Genomic DNA, 22,037 nt, shown 5'->3' on the forward strand with positions numbered 1-22,037 from the left:
TATGACGTCATGTGACGACTGTCCAGGAATCTGAATCCACATCTAATTTATTGACAGAAACTATTGGCTACGTTACATAAAGTAGATCAAATGTAGATCCCAGTCACAAAAAAACAGAACTTGGGAAACAAAGGTGTCAATGAAATCACCATCTCGTGATGTACAAATATGGTGCAGCCATAGGCAATCAAATGGACATCCAGTATTTCTGGTACAATTCCCTTAAATGATGTCATTATAGGGCCATAGTGGTTGGAATATAACATTCTACCTTAATTCAACTCCACAAATCAGGCAAATGCAAGCCGATGTGGTTAGTAGGTTAATTTCGTCTTTTGATGCATTATTGCATTAGTGCCAGAAACATGTACAAGAGGATTATGTATTCTTTGAATGGGAAATGAAAATAGATCATGCAGCAGGGGAAGGAAAGGAGATTAAAACCATTCTACAAGGGTGGAGGTGAAGCAAGGCCCAGGCAAGGCCATGCCACATTGCCAACATTGTGATTAGAGGTAAAGCAGATCCAGAATCCAGAGGTGAATGAAATGGTCTTCAAGGGAAAAAAAATCCAGAGCTACACAATCAAATGGAAGACGAAATACTACATTGGAGTCATCAGAAGGAACCAGAAGAAGCAAAGAGATGGAACCAGAAGAAGCAAAGAGCAAAGATTGAGTCATCGGAAGGAACCAGAAGAAGCAAAGAGCAAAGATGGAGTCATCGGAAGGAACCAGAAGAAGCAAAGAGCAAAGATGGAGTCATCAGGAGGAACCAGAAGAAGCAAAGAGCAAAGATGGAGTCATCAGGAGGAACCTGGGTAAGATTTGGGTTTCAGCTGCTATTACACAACCCTCAAACCCATCCAGGTGCAGCCAAGTGACCTTACAGAAAACTCTCTGCACTGATTCACTTCTCCCTCGGCACAGAGATAAAGAAAAAGAGAAACATCTAGAACAGCACTCAGTAGAGCGCATACCTCCGCCAGGCTGAAGAGTTTGTTTTGTATCCCACTGGGTTCTGGGCCCAGTCCTATTCCTGATAATAATCTCTCTGACCCTCTGGAAAATCTTCTATCTCTTTTCTGATTATTCCACCCTCTGAGGTAACATCCTTCCACTTCTGTGATTGAGAGTTCCCAGGGGACTCCATCTCGTTAACCCTCTGTGTCCTCCGCTAGCCCTCATTTATTACTTGTGCAAGTCTCCCTTTATTTTGTCCCTCACACAACAACAACAACAACAACAACAACAACAACAACAGGCACTTTAAGGCCATTTTCCCTGCTAGAGCAGGGGTTAGGTTAGTTATTTTGTCCCTCAACCCTGCTAATAGTCCCTCTCCTTCTACTGTTCTTTTCGTTCTGTTACGTCCTGATCAGTTCTGTGTTCTAGTTCCTCCACGAGCCTCGACACTAGACATAAGTAAATAAATAACGAACCTCTCTTTCAGGATAGCATGAGGACCTTTCATACAATGCATCACAATCAAAGCAAATAAACGTTCGACTACATCAGTTGGTATCAGGGCATGCATGACATGGAAAGGTTACACCGCATTCACAAGGAGGAATGAGTTCAAGGAAGAGTATCACTCACAAAGAAAGACAAGAAGAAAGAGGACGGATGTTATAGCCGCAACTCCGTAGAAAAGCATGGACAGGCGCTCGCCTACTTGGTTCATGTCCCCGGAATTGGGTACAACCAGGGGGGGCACCAGGAAGCCCAGAGCGACACCCAGCTGTTTCATACAGAACGGACATCATTGAGTAAGCACACATATGGAGGCGTTCCATGACAAAAATACATGCATGGTGTTTATAAAATCCTTGTGCAACTCAAGACTTCGATAACTTTAAATGTGCAGATGATTGAAGCAAACTATAAAAGGTGGAATACGTATAAAACAAATTTCATAAACACCAGACTGGTGGGTATAATGGTGGGATCATCCACTGTGCTGTGAGTGTGGGAGGTCGACCCAGAAACCCAGAAAACCCAGAAACCCAGAAAACATAGGATTGGCATATTTAATTAAGTCTCTTAGTGCGGGAGCCCAGAAACATTTGTTTCACATCTCGAGTACAAAAGGTTTGAGGCCTGGAATATATGCATCTATGATAGGAGACCCCAAAAAGGCAATTCTTAAGTTCTGCAATTCTGCACAGCAACCAGGGGGCGCCACCAAAGACCCCTAAATGTGACTCTTAATTCACAATTTGAGTACATCTTTCAAACTTGTCTTAAAATGTTCTCTATAGGAGTGGAAATCAGAATTCCCAATTCTTAAGTTTTCAATTTGTGTATTAGGTCGCTTAAGAACGACCTAATTAATGCTAATTAACGCTAATTAGCATTTTTAATTCACAATTTGAGTACATCCATGAAACATATGGCAATGTATTCCTTAGGTCATCCTAAATCAAGATCAGTCATTCTTAAGTATCCATTTCATGTATTAACCCACTTAAGAACGCAAAATGTACTCATTGACCCTGTCCCTGGCAAGGTGAGTGTTAATTCACAATTTGAGTACATCTTTCAAATTGGTCCCAAACTGTTCAGTACATCATCGTGAATCAAGAACAGCAATTCTTATGTGTCCATTTCATGCATCAACCCACTTAAGAATGCAGTCAGTATTGTAACGGAATTTGGGTTGTCACTGGCTGCTATCCCCCCTCCACTCCCTGGCTGGCCCTCCCTTATATGCAAGGGAGGGGCTGGAGTGCTGACCTGAGGGCAGGCCCCAAGTAGACACCCACACCAGTGCTGAGCATGCACACACCTGTCTGGCTGGCCGGATCGAGGGTGTTCAGTTTTGGTTAAGGAAGGAGTTTTGGCCTCCCAGCCAATGGGGAGGCTTCTTCCCTAACTTGAGCCAATTACACCCTAAACAGGAAGTGCCTCTCTACAGAAATGACTGTCCTGCAGTGAATAACTGGGACCAATATACAACATTGTTTGGGGAATAATAACCAGTGACTTAAAGGGAAATATTAACACATTAATCAATCCAGGTTTGTGACACTATCTTGAGGGACGAACTTTCTGGGACACCCTGTAGAGGGAGTTGTCGGTTTATCATAGGACCTAATCATGGGGAATCTCCTGCTCTTTCCCTCCATAGATTCTCTGAATCGGCTGCAGAATGTCTGATGTTGCCTGCAATGCCTAGATCACTGCTTAGGTAAGTCAACAAATAGGGTTAGGGTTTGGGGTTAGGTGGCAAAACCCCGGCAGAGGTTGTAGAAGGTGACGACTCCTTGGATGGACATAAATGTGGGGCATTGCTATGGTGAACATCACTGGCGGCTTTAACAGGTGGCGTTTGGGATGAGATGGCGGTAAAGTTCTTGTAACAAGAAACATGGTAACCCTAACCCTAACCCTAACCCAACCCTAACCCTAACCCTAACCCAACCCTAACCCTAACCCAACAAACAATACTATGCTGTAGGCCTAATAAGCATTCGGGGCCGATACAGAATTATGTAGCCCTAGGCCTAGGTGGCGCGCAGGAAATGTCCAGGCAGATGAGGGTATCCAAAGTTCTGTATGCATACCGATTTCAGGTTCGAACCACAGCTGAGTAGAAAATAATGACTTATTGCCTCAAAATTTGAAATAACTTCTTTTGGATTTCACTGACCAAAACTGACTGACTCGCCATGCTCACTGACCACCCGCTGTGATTTTATTTTTCAGACAATGATTTGAAACATGCAACCATGGAATCGGCCACCAATACTACGCCTACTGTCCAGCCTACTGTCCAGCCTACTGTCCAGCCTACTGTTTCATCATTGGAACGCAGATGTATTCTTCACATCCAACGCAGTGCAGACAAGAAAGCTCGTCCAGACGTTCTACCTTTCAAGGATACGCAATGGGAAGCAGTAGAAACAGCAGCAGCTAATAGACGGCAAAAGCAACATTTCCAGGACTCTGTCTATTGTGGTGTAGTTCAGAGATTGCCTACGTCTCCTGCTGAAATGGATGGTTACCATGTTTCTTGTTACAAGAACTTTACCGCCATCTCATCCCAAACGCCGCCTGTTAAAGCCGCCAGTGATGTTCACCGTAGCAATGCCCCACATTTACGTCCATCCAAGGAGTCGGCACCTTCTACATCATCTGCCGGGATTTTGCCACCTGTTTGTCTATTCTGTGAGAAAAAGATAAAACGACTCAAAGGTGGAAGCGTCGAACTGTTGGGAAGATGTGAAACCATTGAAGCCGGTGTATCGATCCAAAATGCAGCAAAGACATTAAATGACAGTAAGGTTATTCCAAAAGTAGTTGATACGGATTTAATTGCCAAGGAGGCCCACTACCATCATTCATGTAAAAGTGCGTATTTGTTGTCAGCCAATCGAGTTTCCCAAAAGGACACACGTGAAACAAAAACGCCTTCTGAGACCAGTGTGTTGGACATTTTTGCATACATTGAGCAATCTGTAATAATAGACAACAGACCTGAACTTCTTAATTCTGTATATGAACGTTATCTTGATATTTGTTCGGCATCCGCAGAAACGCCCAGGGGAAGCGCCTTCAGCCTCTCTAGGACATTGATGAGTCACTTCAAAGCGCGCATAAAGATACAGAGTTCACTTGGGAAAAGGCTTGGAAACATCTTATATAATGCAGAAACCGCAGATGATGCAATTCGTGTTGTATATGATTACACATCTACTGATGAGAGAACAATCGCCAAAGCAGCATTGCTTTTGCGCAACCAGTTGCTCAAGGTTGAAAAGGTCGACCTTCCTGAATGTCCGACATTGGAGGATTTAAGAAACGGGGACTCGTCACCCCCAAAACTTGTAGTAGATTTTTTCAATATTTTGTACGGAGGGCTAAAACCAGAGCGATATACAGAGTCAGTAAAGCGCCGCGCAAATTCGTCTAGTCAGGATGCCTTGTTCATTGTACAACGGGGTCGCGCAAAACCTGCAAAACATGTAGCTCTTGGTATGAGTGTTAAGTCGGTCACTGGCAGTAAAAAAATGGTTCAAGTCCTGAACAGGTTTGGTCACTGTTTAAGCTACAACACATTGGAAGAAGTTGAAACTGCCACAGCTGAATCCATTCAAGAACAGAAGCTTGCTTGTCCAAAAGGAACAGTCGTAGGTAAACCAGTCGGATTAGCCTTCGACAATTTCGATGAGATGACTCAAACCATGTCTGGAGCCAATTCGCTGCACGATACCATGGGTATTCTGTACCAAAATGTGCCAGCACCTGATGAAGAACGTGAAGCATCTGCTGTCATGGCAGTTTCAACCTCAACTAGTGCTCGGCAAGTAAAGACAGGCAAAAGGAAGAGAACCCTTGAGAGTACAGATACTGCACTCCAGCCATATAGGAAGATACCAAAGATGACGAAGTTCAGTTACAAAAACACTGCAGTCTACAGCCTTCCAGATGTTAGCAACAAGGCTCGCCACCTGGACCTCGTGTGGATGATGAGCCATGCCATTGGCAATGATGTATTGCCTATTATGTGGGTTGGGTTTAATGCAAGCATTTGCAGTGACCACCTTCCAAAACAACGGCTTTAACAGGCGGCGTTTGGGATGAGATGGCGGTAAAGTTCTTGTAACAAGAAACATGGTAACCATCCATTTCAGCAGGAGACGTAGGCAATCTCTGAACTACACCACAATAGACAGAGTCCTGGAAATGTTGCTTTTGCCGTCTATTAGCTGCTGCTGTTTCTACTGCTTCCCATTGCGTATCCTTGAAAGGTAGAACGTCTGGACGAGCTTTCTTGTCTGCACTGCGTTGGATGTGAAGAATACATCTGCGTTCCAATGATGAAACAGTAGGCTGGACAGTAGGCTGGACAGTAGGCTGGACAGTAGGCGTAGTATTGGTGGCCGATTCCATGGTTGCATGTTTCAAATCATTGTCTGAAAAATAAAATCACAGCGGGTGGTCAGTGAGCATGGCGAGTCAGTCAGTTTTGGTCAGTGAAATCCAAAAGAAGTTATTTCAAATTTTGAGGCAATAAGTCATTATTTTCTACTCAGCTGTGGTTCGAACCTGAAATCGGTATGCATACAGAACTTTGGATACCCTCATCTGCCTGGACATTTCCTGCGCGCCACCTAGGCCTAGGGCTACATAATTCTGTATCGGCCCCGAATGCTTATTAGGCCTACAGCATAGTATTGTTTGTTGGGTTAGGGTTAGGGTTGGGTTAGGGTTAGGGTTGGGTTAGGGTTAGGGTTAGGGTTGGGTTAGGGTTAGGGTTAGGGTTACCATGTTTCTTGTTACAAGAACTTTACCGCCATCTCATCCCAAACGCCACCTGTTAAAGCCGCCAGTGATGTTCACCATAGCAATGCCCCACATTTATGTCCATCCAAGGAGTCGTCACCTTCTACAACCTCTGCCGGGGTTTTGCCACCTAACCCCAAACCCTAACCCTATTTGTTGACTTACCTAAGCAGTGATCTAGGCATTGCAGGCAACATCAGACATTCTGCAGCCGATTCAGAGAATCTATGGAGGGAAAGAGCAGGAGATTCCCCATGATTAGGTCCTATGATAAACCGACAACTCCCTCTACAGGGTGTCCCAGAAAGTTCGTCCCTCAAGATAGTGTCACAAACCTGGATTGATAATGTGTTAATATTTCCCTTTAAGTCACTGGTTATTATTCCCCAAACAATGTTGTATATTGGTCCCAGTTATTCACTGCAGGACAGTCATTTCTGTAGAGAGGCACTTCCTGTTTAGGGTGTAATTGGCTCAAGTTAGGGAAGAAGCCTCCCCATTGGCTGGGAGGCCAAAACTCCTTCCTTAACCAAAACTGAACACCCTCGATCCGGCCAGCCAGACAGGTGTGTGCATGCTCAGCACTGGTGTGGGTGTCTACTTGGGGCCTGCCCTCAGGTCAGCACTCCAGCCCCTCCCTTGCATATAAGGGAGGGCCAGCCAGGGAGTGGAGGGGGGGATAGCAGCCAGTGACAACCCAAATTCCGTTACAATACTGACTGCATTCTTAAGTGGGTTGATGCATGAAATGGACACATAAGAATTGCTGTTCTTGATTCACGATGATCTACTGAACAGTTTGGGACCAATTTGAAAGATGTACTCAAATTGTGAATTAACACTCACCTTGCCAGGGACGGGGTCAATGAGTACATTTTGCGTTCTTAAGTGGGTTAATACATGAAATGGATACTTAAGAATGACTGATCTTGATTTAGGATGACCTAAGGAATACATTGCCATATGTTTCATGGATGTACTCAAATTGTGAATTAAAAATGCTAATTAGCGTTAATTAGCATTAATTAGGTCGTTCTTAAGCGACCTAATACACAAATTGAAAACTTAAGAATTGGGAATTCTGATTTCCACTCCTATAGAGAACATTTTAAGACAAGTTTGAAAGATGTACTCAAATTGTGAATTAAGAGTCACATTTAGGGGTCTTTGGTGGCGCCCCCTGGTTGCTGTGCAGAATTGCAGAACTTAAGAATTGCCTTTTTGGGGTCTCCTATCATAGATGCATATATTCCAGGCCTCAAACCTTTTGTACTCGAGATGTGAAACAAATGTTTCTGGGCTCCCGCACTATCTAGGTTGACGAGAAGCCGAGATAGCGCAAAATATGTATGTTATGGCGGCCATTTTTGAAAATCCAAAATGGCGGCCATGCAGGTGTCTGTGCAAATGCCAACATTGATTTTCGGATTCTCCATGCTCTGATGATTCCAAAAATGTACAGGTTTGCTAATCCCAAAATTTTGAACGAAATTATATTTGTTAACATAGTGAACCTGACTCCTCCCTTCTTGAGGCAGAGTTTGTGAGGAGGCATTCCTGATGCGCATATCGAGTTAAGGAATTCTACTGGATATTGGTGTCTGTTCTCTACTTCCATTTATCTCGTCGCTGCTCAAGTAGACGGATTCCTTCGCAGGGTTTTGCCGCAATACGATCGCATTCACTTCATCAACCGCCTCATTCGAAGGACAGAGCAAAGCCGGCCGCCGGTATAAACACTCAATGCGGTAGTTTCGGGCCACAACCGCTAGGGGGAGCCACACACGGCTAACTCAACGTGTAGCCATGTAACGCTGGGGGGTAACGTTGCCGTCAACGTTTTGTTGTTATGTAGCAGCGCCATCGCCAGCACCTGCCTTCTCTCTCCCAATCTCCCATTCGCAACTTATTTTGACCAACAGAGTACACGAATGGCTCCTAAAAGAAAACTCATGTCTGGCGCTCAAGGGCGGAAGAAGAGAAAATTGGAGATGGTAAAAAGAACACAGGATAAAGGTTTGTGATTGTTTGTTTGTTTGTTCTGATTGAATGAATCTGAAAGTCGTTTTTCTTGCAACATTAAAGTCTTCTTTTAAAATAACTAGTGCAGTGCCCGTTCAAAACATGCCTGTTCCAAATAGGCATTATTTGGATAAACTGACTACATATAAATAGGCCTGGAAGATACATATAACATAGCCATGCAATGTCTTCCAGCCTATATTTAAAAAAATAAAAAAAATCTAATGTATAATCTTTTCAGGGCGTTATTGAAATATTTTGGAGCAACCTCCGCTGCTCCAGGACTATCTACCTCGTCAGCTGACATGACTGCTGCAGAGGGATCATCGTCAGATTCAGAGACTTCAGGGGCATCTACTCCCTCCTCTGACGTGACTGCGTCTGCTGCAGAGGTCGTAACTGAGGTACCACAGCCTTCTCATCATCCACTGATATTCCATGTGCCACCTCCCAATATCCAGTTGCAGCACAACCGCAAGATCCATTTGACTGGCCATCTATCCTGTCAGATGCAGACAGGACAGATATTGTACGCAGAGGGCCGTTTCAGGTTGACCCAGCATTCACCTTTCCCACAAACAGGATGACTGCATTTGAATTGCTGGACTTTGTCCACAAGAAGGAACTGACAGAGTTGTATCCAAATCTTTGGATATCCCTGACGATTGCCTGAACCCTGCCAGTGACAGTGGCATCAGCTGAAAGAAGCTTTTCAAAGCATAAAGACATACCTGCGATCATCTATGGCAGAAGACCGCCTCACTGGACTTGCCATCATTAGTATGAACCATGAGGTTGGCAGGCAGGTGTCTTACGATGACGTCATTCACGATTTTGCTTCAAGAAATTCAAGGAGGCAAAGATTTTGAGGACTTTCTCACTGATGTTGGATGGTGGTGAAGGTATGGATAGCTATAGTTTCCACAGTTGCCTATAGCTGTTGTTTTGTACAATAGTTAACACTTTTGTAGTATTCACTTTATTTCTTTTGAATATTTTGCACTCATATTGATTGTTCATTGCTATTTAATTGTCAAAATATTTTTGTGTGTGTGTGTGTGTGTGTGTGTGTGTGTGTGTCCACTCAGTTGTGAGCAGTGTGTGATTTGGTGGTTGCGCTGGGAGTGTTTTGGGGCCACAAACAAAATCTTGTTTCGGGCCACCGAAATCCTTGGGCCGGCCCTGGGACAGAGGATGGTTCGGCTGCAAAGCCAGTTCCTGTCAGCATGCAAGGTGCTCAGGTTGCTGAATATGATGTCAGTGAGGCTCTTGACGTTTTCTCCTTGGGTCAGGTAGTCCTCCTTGACTTGAACTTTGAACTCGCCGATTTCTGCATCGATGGGTAGCCTTCCCTCTCCAATTCACAAAAGTTCCTTGACAAACTCTTCATCTCCACTTCCTGTGTTATGAACACGCATGTTCTTCGTCAGGCGATGCACCTGGACTTGGACACCTGGACTCCAGAGGGGGGACTGCTTCAGTGCTTCAGGGTTGCAGCAACCGTGCCAGGAGAGCCGTGCCTCCTCTTTGGATGACAGGCAGGATCTTTCTCCAGTCTCCAGAGAAGATGATGGTGATACCTCCAAAAGACCGATCTGTCTCACGGATATCACGGAATGTCCGGTCCAACGCTTCGATGATACGCCTGTCACACATGGAGACTTCATCAATGACCGAGATGACATTGCTTGATCAATTGCCCTGTACTGTCTCTCTTGGTGATGTTGCACACAGAGTCCTCCTTGATTGACAGTGGTACAATGCAGCGAGAGTGAAGCGTACGACCATTTGGAAGAGGGTTGCTACAATTCCACTCATAGCTGTGGTGAACGCAACTTTCTTCTCAGAGCGAAGTTGAGCCAGCAGTATACAGATGAGGAAGGTTTCTCCAGGACCTCCAGGAGCATCCAAGCTAAACAACTGACCCTTCTCATTCCTCACCGAGTCGACGACTGCTTCATAGAACAGTTGCTGCTCCTCGTTCAGCTTTGGCTGATTCCAAGTGACTAGACGTACTCTTCCAGTTCTTGCACATTGTAGTTGGTCTCTTCTTCTATGATTCTCGACTGCTCAAGTTGCTCCGCAAGGGCCCTGTTCGGTTTAGGAAGCTGGAAGTCTTTCAGGATAGTCAAGGGCCCAGTCTGGAAGCTTCCTTGGTCGTTTTCGTCAATGAAGATTTCCGTTTGGGAGGCATTTTACCGGTTTATCTGAAACGGTACCCGCCCAGAAACACGTACCAGAGAAAAGAAATCGTTTGGGCAATGGCCTCTCCAATATTCGATGTGTTCACGGTTTGAATTATGCTGAGGTAATGTGAATTTCGTAATGTTTTTCGTTTTTATTTTCGTAATCGTTTAATGAACGTTTACTGTTTAATGAATGTTTAATGAGCGTAAGAATCATGTTTAATGATCATTACATGAATGAATGAATGAATGAATGTTATGAATAATGCCATGGCGTCGCGTTGGCAGCAGCGACAGTATAAAGATATTTGCCAAGAACTTCAAAGAGAGAAAAGGAACTTTTATCAGCAATGTCGTCTATCCTGAAGTTCTAAGCTGAAGAAGAGGTACAAAATCATTCCATTTTTTTTCCGAAAGAAAAGCGTACAGTTGCTTTCACGATTTAAAACACGATGGAATAATATTTACCGATATGAACAGTGATGTAGTTTTTTAAATTGAAATTCGTGTGATATGATTTGCGTGTGATATGATTTAACGGATGTTTATATAAATCGTTTAAATAATCATTTGCGCCTCCCAATTGAAGCCCCGCCCTTAGGGCGGGTACCGTTGCTTGCAATATATAATTAATGGCAATACAACAATTTTTACCGCTTTGCTTTGAATAATGGGAATGAAGGGGGAGGAGCGCGTTAATATGTCTGGTTGAAGGCTTTGGGTGGTGAGGGGGCTTGAAGCCAGATGTTAATCTTACAGCCGCCATGTTGGTGCTCGCCGTCACTGCGATGTGAAGGGAAAGACGCCTCAGAGCTGTCACATTCACAATTGCTATGTCGTATGTACTCCCGATACGTGTTTCCTTTATTGTAAAAACTACCAAGTCAACAGTTAAAAGGATTTTGAGCCGATAGGTGTAACGGCCTTGGCAAGATCGATGGAGACAGCGATCTGTTAGCTTATACACCGCCCAAATAGCTATGTGGATTTCTCTCATGTAGAGATTAAACCCACGTCGTTTGAACTTTGGCCGAGGTCATTATTTACTTTTAATGACGTTTATATACGAATCAAAAAGAAGATAATTGGTTTTGGGTCGTCCTTTCCGCATGTCTCGTGGGATTGTGAGTTGGAGAGACGACCGTGATGGCGGGGAGTGGGTTGGCATTCTCTCAAGCAGGGATTCAACCCATGTCCTTATAAAAGGTCTTTATCTGAGGTCATTGTTTTTAACTGCGTTTTCATTTGTCAAGTTGCGATCGGTGCAGCCGTTTGTGCGGCACCCGGGAAAATAACGTTATGCGGAGGTCCAAACCTGAAAATGCTGGAGACCAAAGCTGAAATTGGAAAAACAATATAGCCTATTTTACTCCAGGGGGTCCCAGGATTACCCACACAAAATATCGTTGCGATCGGTTCAGCTGTTTTTGCGGTACCTTCGAATGGACGGATGGACATTTGGTGAATTATAGTAAAGATTTCCAAACCACCTCTTCCATATTCTCATTTGCTAAGATTTTAATCTTAATTTAGGTTTAAATAATGACTTCGTTTCTTCACTGTTTGCAGCCGTTTCATCAAGTCCTCTTTACTTTCTGCCAACACATTGGTGTCATCATATTACCTGAAATTGCCGATACGTATTCCTGCAATCCTGACTCCAGTCTCTTTGTAATCCAGGTTTGATTTCTCATGATGTACTCATTAGATTGAACAAGTAAGGGGAGAGAATGCATCCCTGTCTTAACCCCTTTCGCAATTCCAAACCAATCCGTCTCTCCATCAAATACCATGTTTGAATGCAAGTGCAAGAAGTTAAATGGAAAAATACAAAAAGGTATGATAACAATAAAACATATCTCTGATACATCCGACATGACATCTACCCCAATGCCGTGACTGGTTCGGAGAGAAGAGTAAAAATGTCCTGTACTTACTTTAGGAACTAACATGGCATGCACAAAACCAAAATGGACATGGCATGCATTCCCCCCCCCCCCCCCACCCCCTTTCCCATGCCTCTTCCCCCCCAAGCCCTCTCCCTCCCACATATCTCCCGATGTCCCTGTTCTCTACTGTTGTGCTTGTGTGCTTCCCTCCCTCTCCCCATCTTGTCTCCCCCTCCCTTTATTGTTTTATGTATCCGTTTATGTTTTTTGTGTTTTTTGTGCTGATGTGTGTTTAATGTGCTAGCTCTTACACGAGCCTCGATGTTGTTTGTGTACAAAAAAAAAGAAAAAAAAGACTGATTGTTTAAGGGGGTAGCATGTTAAGGATAATAGGCAGGTAGCTTCGGTTCACTTCCCACAGCCCTCCTGATTTATTTCAAGAATGTTAATGCAACTACAAGTTGCACCACCCTCAGCCCCCCAAAACGAGCATGGAGGAGGAATTGTGGATGGGATTGCCATGATGCATGCATACCTGGTTCCCAAACACGCAGATTGAACAGGCGGTGGAGACTTCTTGAGGACCAAACCAGAGTCCAGCGACACGCGACGGCATCCCCAAGATGAAAACGTTGGCCACGGCGCAAACAAACTGACCCAGGGCCGTGACGCCGAACAGGTGGCGCCGAACGCTCGCGGTCTTGAGCCAGGCGCCGAGGCAGTCGAGCGAGGCCGCCAACAGGGCGATGACCCGAAGACCCATCTTATCGAGCAGCCAGGTGACGGGGAAGATGAGCGGCACGTACACGACCATGATGACCATGGAGAGCCAGTCCACGGCCACGTGCTTGGTTTGGTAGTATTCACGGATGATGTTGCTGATGCTGCTGTACTCGATCCACTGGAACGCGTTGACGAGCGAGTACAAGCAGAAGATAAAAACGATGAGCCACCGACGACGATACACCTTTGTGGGCAATGGTTGGCCGGTCTTCGTCTCAATATGTTGCCGGTCTTCACCCTTAACGCTTCCGTCTCCTGAAGACCGTGATACGGTTGCTCTTGGATTAATCTCAATTGTAGACTCTTCATGAGGTTGACATAAGTTGTCTTGAACTAAATTTATTTCTTCTTCAATGACACATTCTCCTATTTTTCCTTCCATTCCGCCATCTTTATCCGTGTGAAGCCTTTGCCTTGGCTCGATTTCTTCAAAAATGGCGTCCATATCCACGGTATTCATCTACTTCATACATGTCGGTGAGGTAGTGAGGTGACGAACTTCAAGTGGTTCCAATATATGACTCTGCTGAGTAGAGACAGAACAAGTGTCATTAGTTTTAGGTTTGCACCAACTTCAAAAACTGCTTTACCTAAATATGAAGGATATATAAAATTCGAGCAAGATTTTAAAAAATTACACCTCTCACGTGATGCGACCACATGCGACTAATTCTGTAAAGGATTTCCCAGTGTGAACGTGTCCATTTTGTACAAATTTTAATGTAATTTATGCCAAGGTATGTATCGTGGTATCGCCCTATTTCCTTGTCCTCGATATGTATAAAGTACTCCATGAGGCTGAAATCAAGGTAAAGGAAAATCAAAACAACACAATCTTCAGTAGAACAGATGCTTCTGCCAAATTGCATTACCTGGGCAAGGTGTACGCAGGGTAGTTTGCCATTTCCTTCCTAGTCTAAGTCCAAAGAAGGGATGTATAAATTTGTCGAGAACATCATTGAGTGCTGGCAGATTAAACAGCCAGCTTAATGTCAACCTGGTAGTCATCGTTCGTATGCAGCACTTGGCTGTGGGTTAGCATCAAACCTTGCCGGGGCACAGCAGTGCCCCCTGGAGGTTAGAACAGGAATTTGTAACTACCTCCACCACCAAAGGTGGGCAGAGGTTATGTTTTCACCCCTGTCTGTCTGCGAGAACGATATCTCTAAAGGTTATTGACAGATTCAGACAAAGTTTGGTGGACAGGTTGGGTGTATGACAAGGACGAATTGACTTGATTTTGGTGAAAATCTGGATCCAGATCTGGCCTTTTAGTGGGATCCAAACGTAAACTGTTTAGCCTGGCGGAGTTCTGGTCTGCTTTGTTCATGGTTCCAGTGATAGCTCGCCTACTCTTCGCGAAGGACACCATAAGATCTTTAACATCCACCAACTAATGTCGGAAGACAGGACGCCCATTTAACATCCATCTGAGACACGTCACACACATTGATGAATCCCCCTGCCTGTTAAACACCAGGATGACAGTTTATAGTTTGGTCTGGATTCGAACCCAAGCTACAGTCACGTGAAAAAGTAAGTACACCCCATGTAAAGTTTTGACTTTTTCAACATATTTCAACATACAGCTATTTGATCTTCATTTCAACAACATTGACAGATAAAGGTGATATAATATAACAAATATCATGAAACATTTACATTTTGTAGTCCATTGTATAATTTAAATAAACATAAATGCAAATTTCGCATGTGGAAAAAGTAAGTGCACCCTTGGCTCCAATAGGTGGTATTGCCCCCTTTGGCAGAAACAACCTCAAGTAGGCGTTTCTTATAACTGTCTACCAGTCTCTGACATCGACTGGGAGAAATTTTTGCCCACTCCTCCATGCAGAATTATTTCAGCTGTGCGATGTTTGAGGGGTTTCTTGCATGCACAGCTCGTTTCAAATCCCCCCACAACATCTCGATGGGATTTAGATCCGGGCTTTGACTTGGCCATTCCAGAACCCTCCATTTCTTTCTTTTCAGCCATTCCTTGGTGGATTTACTGGTATGTTTCGGGTCATTGTCATGTTGCAAGGTCCACCTTCGGTTGAGCTTCAACCATCTGACAGATGGCCTCACATTATCCTCATGCACCCTCTGGTACAATGAAGAATTCATCGTGGATTCTATGATGGTGAGCTGCCCAGGCCCTGATGCAGCAAAGCTGCCCCAAACCAGAACATTTCCACCACCATGCTTTACAGTTGGTATCAGGTTCTTGTGGTCAAATGCTGTCTTTGGTTTTCGTCAAACATGTCTTCTGGTGCTGTGGCCAAATAGCTCTACCTTTGACTCATCTGTCCAGAGCACATTGTTCCAGAAGCGCTGGTCTTTGCCTAGGTGTTCATTGGCAAACTTTAGTCTTGCCCTGATGTTCTTTCTGGACAGCAAAGGTTTCCTCCTGGCACACCTCCCATGTAGATCAAATTTGTGCAGCCTCTTTCTAATGGTAGACTCGTGCACTTTGACATCAACAGGGGCAAGAGCTACCTGTAGGTCCCGTGATGACATTCTGGGGTTCTTAGAGACTTCTTTCAGCATCTTGCGGTCTGCTCTCGGGATGAACTTGCTGGGGCGGCCTGGCCTGAACAAGTTGGCAGATGTTTGGAATCTTCTCCACTTGTAGATGATCTTCCGGGCAGTCGAATGATTGATTTCAAATTGTTTGGAGAACTTTTCAAATCCCTTCTCAGACTCGTAGGCATCTATAACCTTCTTTCTGAAGGCCTCAGAGAGATCTTTTGATCTCGGCATGGTGACGCCGCACACTTCAACAACAAAGAGCAAACCAAACTAAATGTCTGAGGTTTAAATAAGACAGGTGCCTCCAAGATCCGCTCTAACGATGTTCTAATCATTTGCACCTGAGCAACGAGCCTGACGACCATTTGCACCTGAATTTACCTCGGTTTTTTAAAAATAATATAATTTTCGTAATAATAACGCAACGTTAATATTATAGTAAATCTAATCGTAACACTAATCCCTTTGTAGTAACTGCAACGTTACTGGAGGTTAATATATATCTTATATATATATCTTACTATAATTCACCAAATGTCCGCCCGTCCGTCCGTCTGTTCGGAGGTACCACAAAAACCGCTGAACCCACTGCAACGATATTTTGGGTGGGTATTCCTGGGATCTCATGGAGTAAAATAGGATATATTGTTTTGACAATTTCAGCTTTGGCCTCCAGCATTTTCAGGTTTGGACTCCCGCATAACGTTATTTTTCCGGGTGCCGCACAAATGGCTGCACCGATCGCTGCATGGCTGACTGTATATACAACATGCTTTTTCACATGACTGCATATACAACTCAAAGGTGAGTGCGCATATCTCTCACCAATCCTGCCAGCACAGTCAGCTTAGCTTCCCCAACAAAGGAAACAAATAGCTTCAGGAAATAATTTAGGTGTAACACTCAAATATGTGTCATGAGTGACATTCCTAATTATGTGACTTACTTGATCCTCGGTTCATTTAAGAAGCACACCGTGCTCTATTTCTTCATGCTCGTACACTCCACTCTTTCTTCGTGCTCGCATACTGTGGTCCATTTCTTCATGCTCGCACACTCTATTTCTTCCTGCTCGCATACTGTGGTCCATTTCTTTGTGCTCACGCGCCATGCTCTATTTCTTCGTGCTCGCACACTGTGCTCTATTTCTTCGTGCTCGCACACTCCTCTATTTCTTCGTGCTCGCACACTGTCCTCTATTTCTTCGTGCTCGCACACTGTCCTCTATTTCTTCGTGCTCGCACACTGTCCTCTATTTCTTCGTGCTCGCACACTGTCCTCTATTTCTTCGTGCTCGCACACTGTCCTCTATTTCTCCATGCTCGCACACTGTCCTATATTTCTTCGTGCTCGCACACTCCTATATTTCTTCGTGCTCGCACACTCCTATATTTCTTCGTGCTCGCACACTCCTCTTTTTCTTCGTGCTCGCACACTCCTCTATTTCTTCGTGCTCGCATACTGTGGTCCATTTCTTTGTGCTCGCACATCGTGCTCTATTTCTTCGTTCTCGCACACTGTGCTCTATTTCTTCATGCTCGCACACTGTCCTCTATTTCTTCGTGCTCGCACACTGTGGTCCATTTCTTTGTGCTCGCACACCGTGCTCTATTTCTTCGTGCTCGCACACCGTGCTCTATTTCTTCGTGCTCGCACACTGTCCTCTATTTCTTCGTGCTCGCATACTGTGGTCCATTTCTTTGTGCTCGCACGTCGTGCTCTATTTCTTCGTTCTCGCACACTGTGCTCTATTTCTCCATGCTCGCACACTGTCCTCTATTTCTTCATGCTCGCACACTCCTCTATTTCTTCGTGCTCGCACACTCCTCTATTTCTTCGTGCTCGCACACTCCTCTATTTCTTCGTGCTCGCACACTCTAATTCTTCGTGCTCGCACACTCTATTTCTTCGTGCTCGCACACTGTCCTCTATTTCTTCGTGCTCGCACACTGTCCTCTATTTCTTCGTGCTCGCACACTCCTATATTTCTTCGTGCTTGCACACTCCTCTATTTCTTCGTGCTCGCACACTCCTCTATTTCTTCATGCTCGCACACTCCTCTATTTCTTCGTGCTCGCACACTCCTATATTTCTTCGTGCTCGCACACTCCTCTATTTCTTCGTGCTCGCATACTGTGGTCCATTTCTTTGTGCTCGCACGTCGTGCTCTATTTCTTCGTTCTCGCACGTCGTGCTCTATTTCTTCGTTCTCGCACACTGTGCTCTATTTCTTCATGCTCGCACACTGTCCTCTATTTCTTCGTGCTCGCACACTCCTCTATTTCTTTGTGCTCGCACACCATGCTCTATTTCTTCGTGCTCGCACACCGTGCTCTATTTCTTCGTGCTCGCACACTGTCCTCTATTTCTTCGTGCTCACACACCGTGCTCTATTTCTTCGTGCTCGCACACTCCTCTATTTCTTCGTGCTCGCATACTGTGGTCCATTTCTTTGTGCTCGCACGTCGTGCTCTATTTCTTTGTGCTCGCATGTCGTGCTCTATTTCTTCATGCTCGCACACTGTCCTCTATTTCTTCGTGCTCGCACACTCCTCTATTTCTTCGTGCTCGCATACTGTGGTCCATTTCTTTGTGCTCGCACGTCGTGCTCTATTTCTTTGTGCTCGCATGTCGTGCTCTATTTCTTCGTGCTCGCACACTGTCCTCTATTTCTTCGTGCTCGCACACTCCTCTATTTCTTTGTGCTCACACACCATGCTCTATTTCTTCGTGCTCGCACACCGTGCTCTATTTCTTCGTGCTCGCACACTGTCCTCTATTTCTTCGTGCTCACACACCGTGCTCTATTTCTTCGTGCTCGCATGCTGTGGTCCATTTTTCGTGCTCGCATGCCGTGCTCTATTTATTCGTGCTTGCACACCGTGCTCTATTTCTTCGTGCTTGCACACTGTCCTCTATTTATTTGTGCTCGCACACCGTGCTCTATTTCTTCGTGCTCGCACACTGTGGTCCATTTCTTCGTGCTTGCACACTGTCCTCTATTTCTTTGTGCTCGCACACCATGCTCTATTTCTTCGTGCTCGCACACCGTGCTCTATTTCTTCGTGCTCGCACACTGTCCTCTATTTCTTCGTGCTCACACACCGTGCTCTATTTCTTCGTGCTCGCATGCTGTGGTCCATTTTTCGTGCTCGCATGCCGTGCTCTATTTATTCGTGCTTGCACACCATGCTCTATTTATTCGTGCTTGCACACTGTCCTCTATTTATTTGTGCTCGCACACCGTGCTCTATTTCTTTGTGCTCGCACACCGTGCTCTATTTATTCGTGCTTGCACACTGTCCTCTATTTATTTGTGCTCGCACACCGTGCTCTATTTCTTCGTGCTCACACACCGTGGTTGCTGAGGGCAAGCTCAAATATCTTCCTTTGGTTCCCATTTACACTTGGCTCGAAACAAAACATCAAATTAATATAATAAATATGCAATAATGTTAAAATTAATCCGGGAGAAAATTGCCAAACACTTTAATCCGTATATCGGAAGTATTGTAATGCTCATTTCATGTGAATGGGTGATGTTTGTGTTCAGATTAATGGTCATAAAGACATTATATGGAAGCTCGTTGGCTTTACTAATGATTGTGTCACAAAAATTGGATTTGACGACATGACTGTTACAAGTCGGACGAATTGCACCGACGGAGCTGTACGGCGGAGCTGTAATTGTGTGTGAATTGCACCTGTACGTCACATTGTTTGCATCTGAATGCATCCTCAATATTAATTAAAGCCTCCATTAAGCAGTGACACTTCGTCATCCTCCGTGTCACTGGAAGCCTTTGATATTCCTCAATGTAGATTCCATTTCCAATTCGAATCCACTGGTTTGTTGGAGAGGGAAGTTATTCTCGGAGTCGCGAGAGAAAAGGTGCGGTGTTTGGGTTTCGTCCCAAACACCTGCGAGAACCCTCAATGTGACGTCAACTCGTTTTCACCCGACATATCCTGTGTATTCGATCTTTCTCTGTCTGTTTCTCTCTCCCTCTCCTCCTCGCTCCCTTTCATCTTTCCCTTTCCTCATCTCTCCCTTCCCCTCCTCAATTCCTCCCCCTCCTCTCTCCCTCCCCTCCTCTCTCCCTTTCCTCATCTCTCTCTTTCCTCATCTCTCCCTTCCCCTCCTCAATTCCTCCCCCTCCTCTCTCCCTCCCCTCCTCTCTCCCTTTCCTCATCTCTCTCTTTCCTCATCTCTCCCTTCCCCTCCTCAATTCCTCCCCCTCCTCTCTCCCTCCCTCCCTCCCCTCCTCTCTCCCTTTCCTCATCTCTCTTTCCTCATCTCAACCTCCCCTCTGCTCTCCCTCCCCTCCTCTCTCCCTCCCCTCTGCTCTCCCTCCCCTCCTCTCCTCTCTCCCTCCCCTCCTCTCTCCCTCCCCTCCTCTCCTCTCTCCATCACCTCCTCACCTCCTCTCTGTAACCTCAGCCCTACAATTGCTGATCTTCACTACGATGTAAATGGAAACGGTGAAAAAAGAACCAAGACCATCAAATACAAGGAAATCAAAAGCGAAATTGAGTTGTTTTTGAAAATGATGCCAATAGAGTTCATATCAATACCTTCTCAAGTGAATGGAGTGATTAAATGGAATAACCTCAAGGGACATGTTAAACAGGTACCGGTGGATGCAATAACAAACATGAACTGAAGCTGGAAGCGGTTAGCTGTGGTTTGGTGATGATCCCAAAACAGAGCGGTCGTCGGTCGGACCAAAGTCCCTGGTAAAGAAAACTCCTCAAACCCCATTGTAGAAAAACAATCCAGCTTGTCCCATAAAATCACCACTGGTACTCCTTATTAAGTGGCCTCAATTACTCCCACTTATCGTGCTCTTTCACGAACCGGCTGACCAGGCCTGACATTCGACTGAAGCCGACTTGGCAGGAATTTTGGAAATTGTTCATCCTGCTCAGCAACAATTGCTGAACCTTCAACTAGATGGTATTCATAGAATACTTTCCATGCGCAGTCAACTTGGTGCGAGCCCACTCTTCTGTTTTTGAAGTTTTTTTTTTCTTTGATCCAATATGGCTGCCGGACCACGTGAGCGAAGACATCATAGATTTATATTCTCCAATATAATTGTTGCATAGATCATGCTCAATAAATTTCAAACTGATCAGACCAAGTGTTGTACCTGTCGAATTATGACGTCATAATAACGGCACCAATGACGTCATCGTTAATACCAATTTCCATATGGAGTTCTTTACAATGAGCCATGTTTACGTTTTTTTCCATGGAGCGGTTTTGGAGATTTAGAGGTGCAATCTTTTTTGGTTTTTCCAAGATGGCGCTTGTATCACGTGACCTATGACGTCATAATTATCATAAAAATATTCTACAGGAGGAAATGCTCCTATGGTGAAGTTTAGTGTCAATTGGACCAAGAATTGCAGAGAAAAAAAAATTCATACTGATCAAATCAAGCATTGTACTTGTCGAATTATGACGTCATAATTAAGGTACCGATGACATAATCATGAACATATCTTATTCCCCATGGGGAGTACTTGACAATGAGCCATGTTTCAATTTTTTTAGATATAGAGTGGTTTTGGGAGTGGTTTTGGAGATATAGAGGTGCAACGTTTTTCGATTTTACCAAGATGGCACCTTACCATGTGACCCATTACGTCATAATTATCAATTTAAAAAAACTCTACAGGAGGGGTCGCTCATATGGTTAAAATTTCGTGTCCATCAGACTAACAGTTGCAGAGGAAAAAAATTTTTACGCCCATCGGGCAGAGCCGTCTAGAACAGTGTTTGTCCATATACAACAACAACAACAACATGCATTTTAAAGGCCATTTTCCTTGCTAGAGCGGGGGTTAGCCTTGCGGTCCCCATGACAATCTTCTCCATTTTGCCCTATTTTCTGCATCTCTCCTTGTTAACCCCCTTGCCCGCATTTCTTCTTCCACCATCTTTAGCCAAGTCTTTCTCGGTCTTCCCCGTCCTCTGCTTCCTTCTACATTCATTTCCATCACTCTTCTCAACCAGTCACTTTCATCCTTCCTCAACACATGACCAAACCATCTCAACCTGTTCCTCTTCACAGCATCAATCACAGGCTCTATTCCCATCATCTTTCGCAATTCATCATTTGTCTTCCTCTCTCTAAACGATACTCCGCACATCCGTCGAACCATTCGCATTTCCACCCTTTCCAACCTTCGTTGCTGCTCTACGTTCATTACCCATGTCTCGCTCCCATAAATCATAACACTTCTCACACATGCAGCATACACCTTTCCCTTCAGCTTCAACGACACTCCCCTCATCATCAGCATGCCACTCAGTTCCCGAAACTTCTTCC

At 44.7% G+C, this 22,037-nt stretch overlaps 1 protein-coding gene across 2 annotated transcripts in view; it reads right to left on the minus strand.

Annotated features, from left to right (window-relative positions):
* Positions 1-22,037, minus strand: part of LOC137434751 (choline/ethanolamine transporter flvcr2a-like) — a 75,352-nt gene that overhangs the window by 39,956 nt on the left and 13,359 nt on the right. The window contains exons 2-3 of one of the 2 annotated variants that reach the window (XM_068127869.2): positions 12,920-13,690; positions 1,599-1,740 (exon numbers count right to left, since the gene is read on the minus strand). In XM_068127869.2, coding sequence (XP_067983970.1) covers positions 1,599-1,740; positions 12,920-13,627 — 850 coding nt within the window. In that variant the 5' untranslated portion in view covers positions 13,628-13,690. Of the gene's footprint in view, positions 1-1,598; positions 1,741-12,919; positions 13,694-22,037 lie in introns of both variants that reach the window. The other variant, XM_078784096.1, reaches the window with a different exon arrangement.

This window comes from Myxine glutinosa, chromosome 9, assembly GCF_964187855.1.
Source record: "Myxine glutinosa chromosome 9, kmMyxGlut1.1, whole genome shotgun sequence".
NCBI classification, from domain to species: Eukaryota; Metazoa; Chordata; class Myxini; order Myxiniformes; family Myxinidae; genus Myxine; species Myxine glutinosa.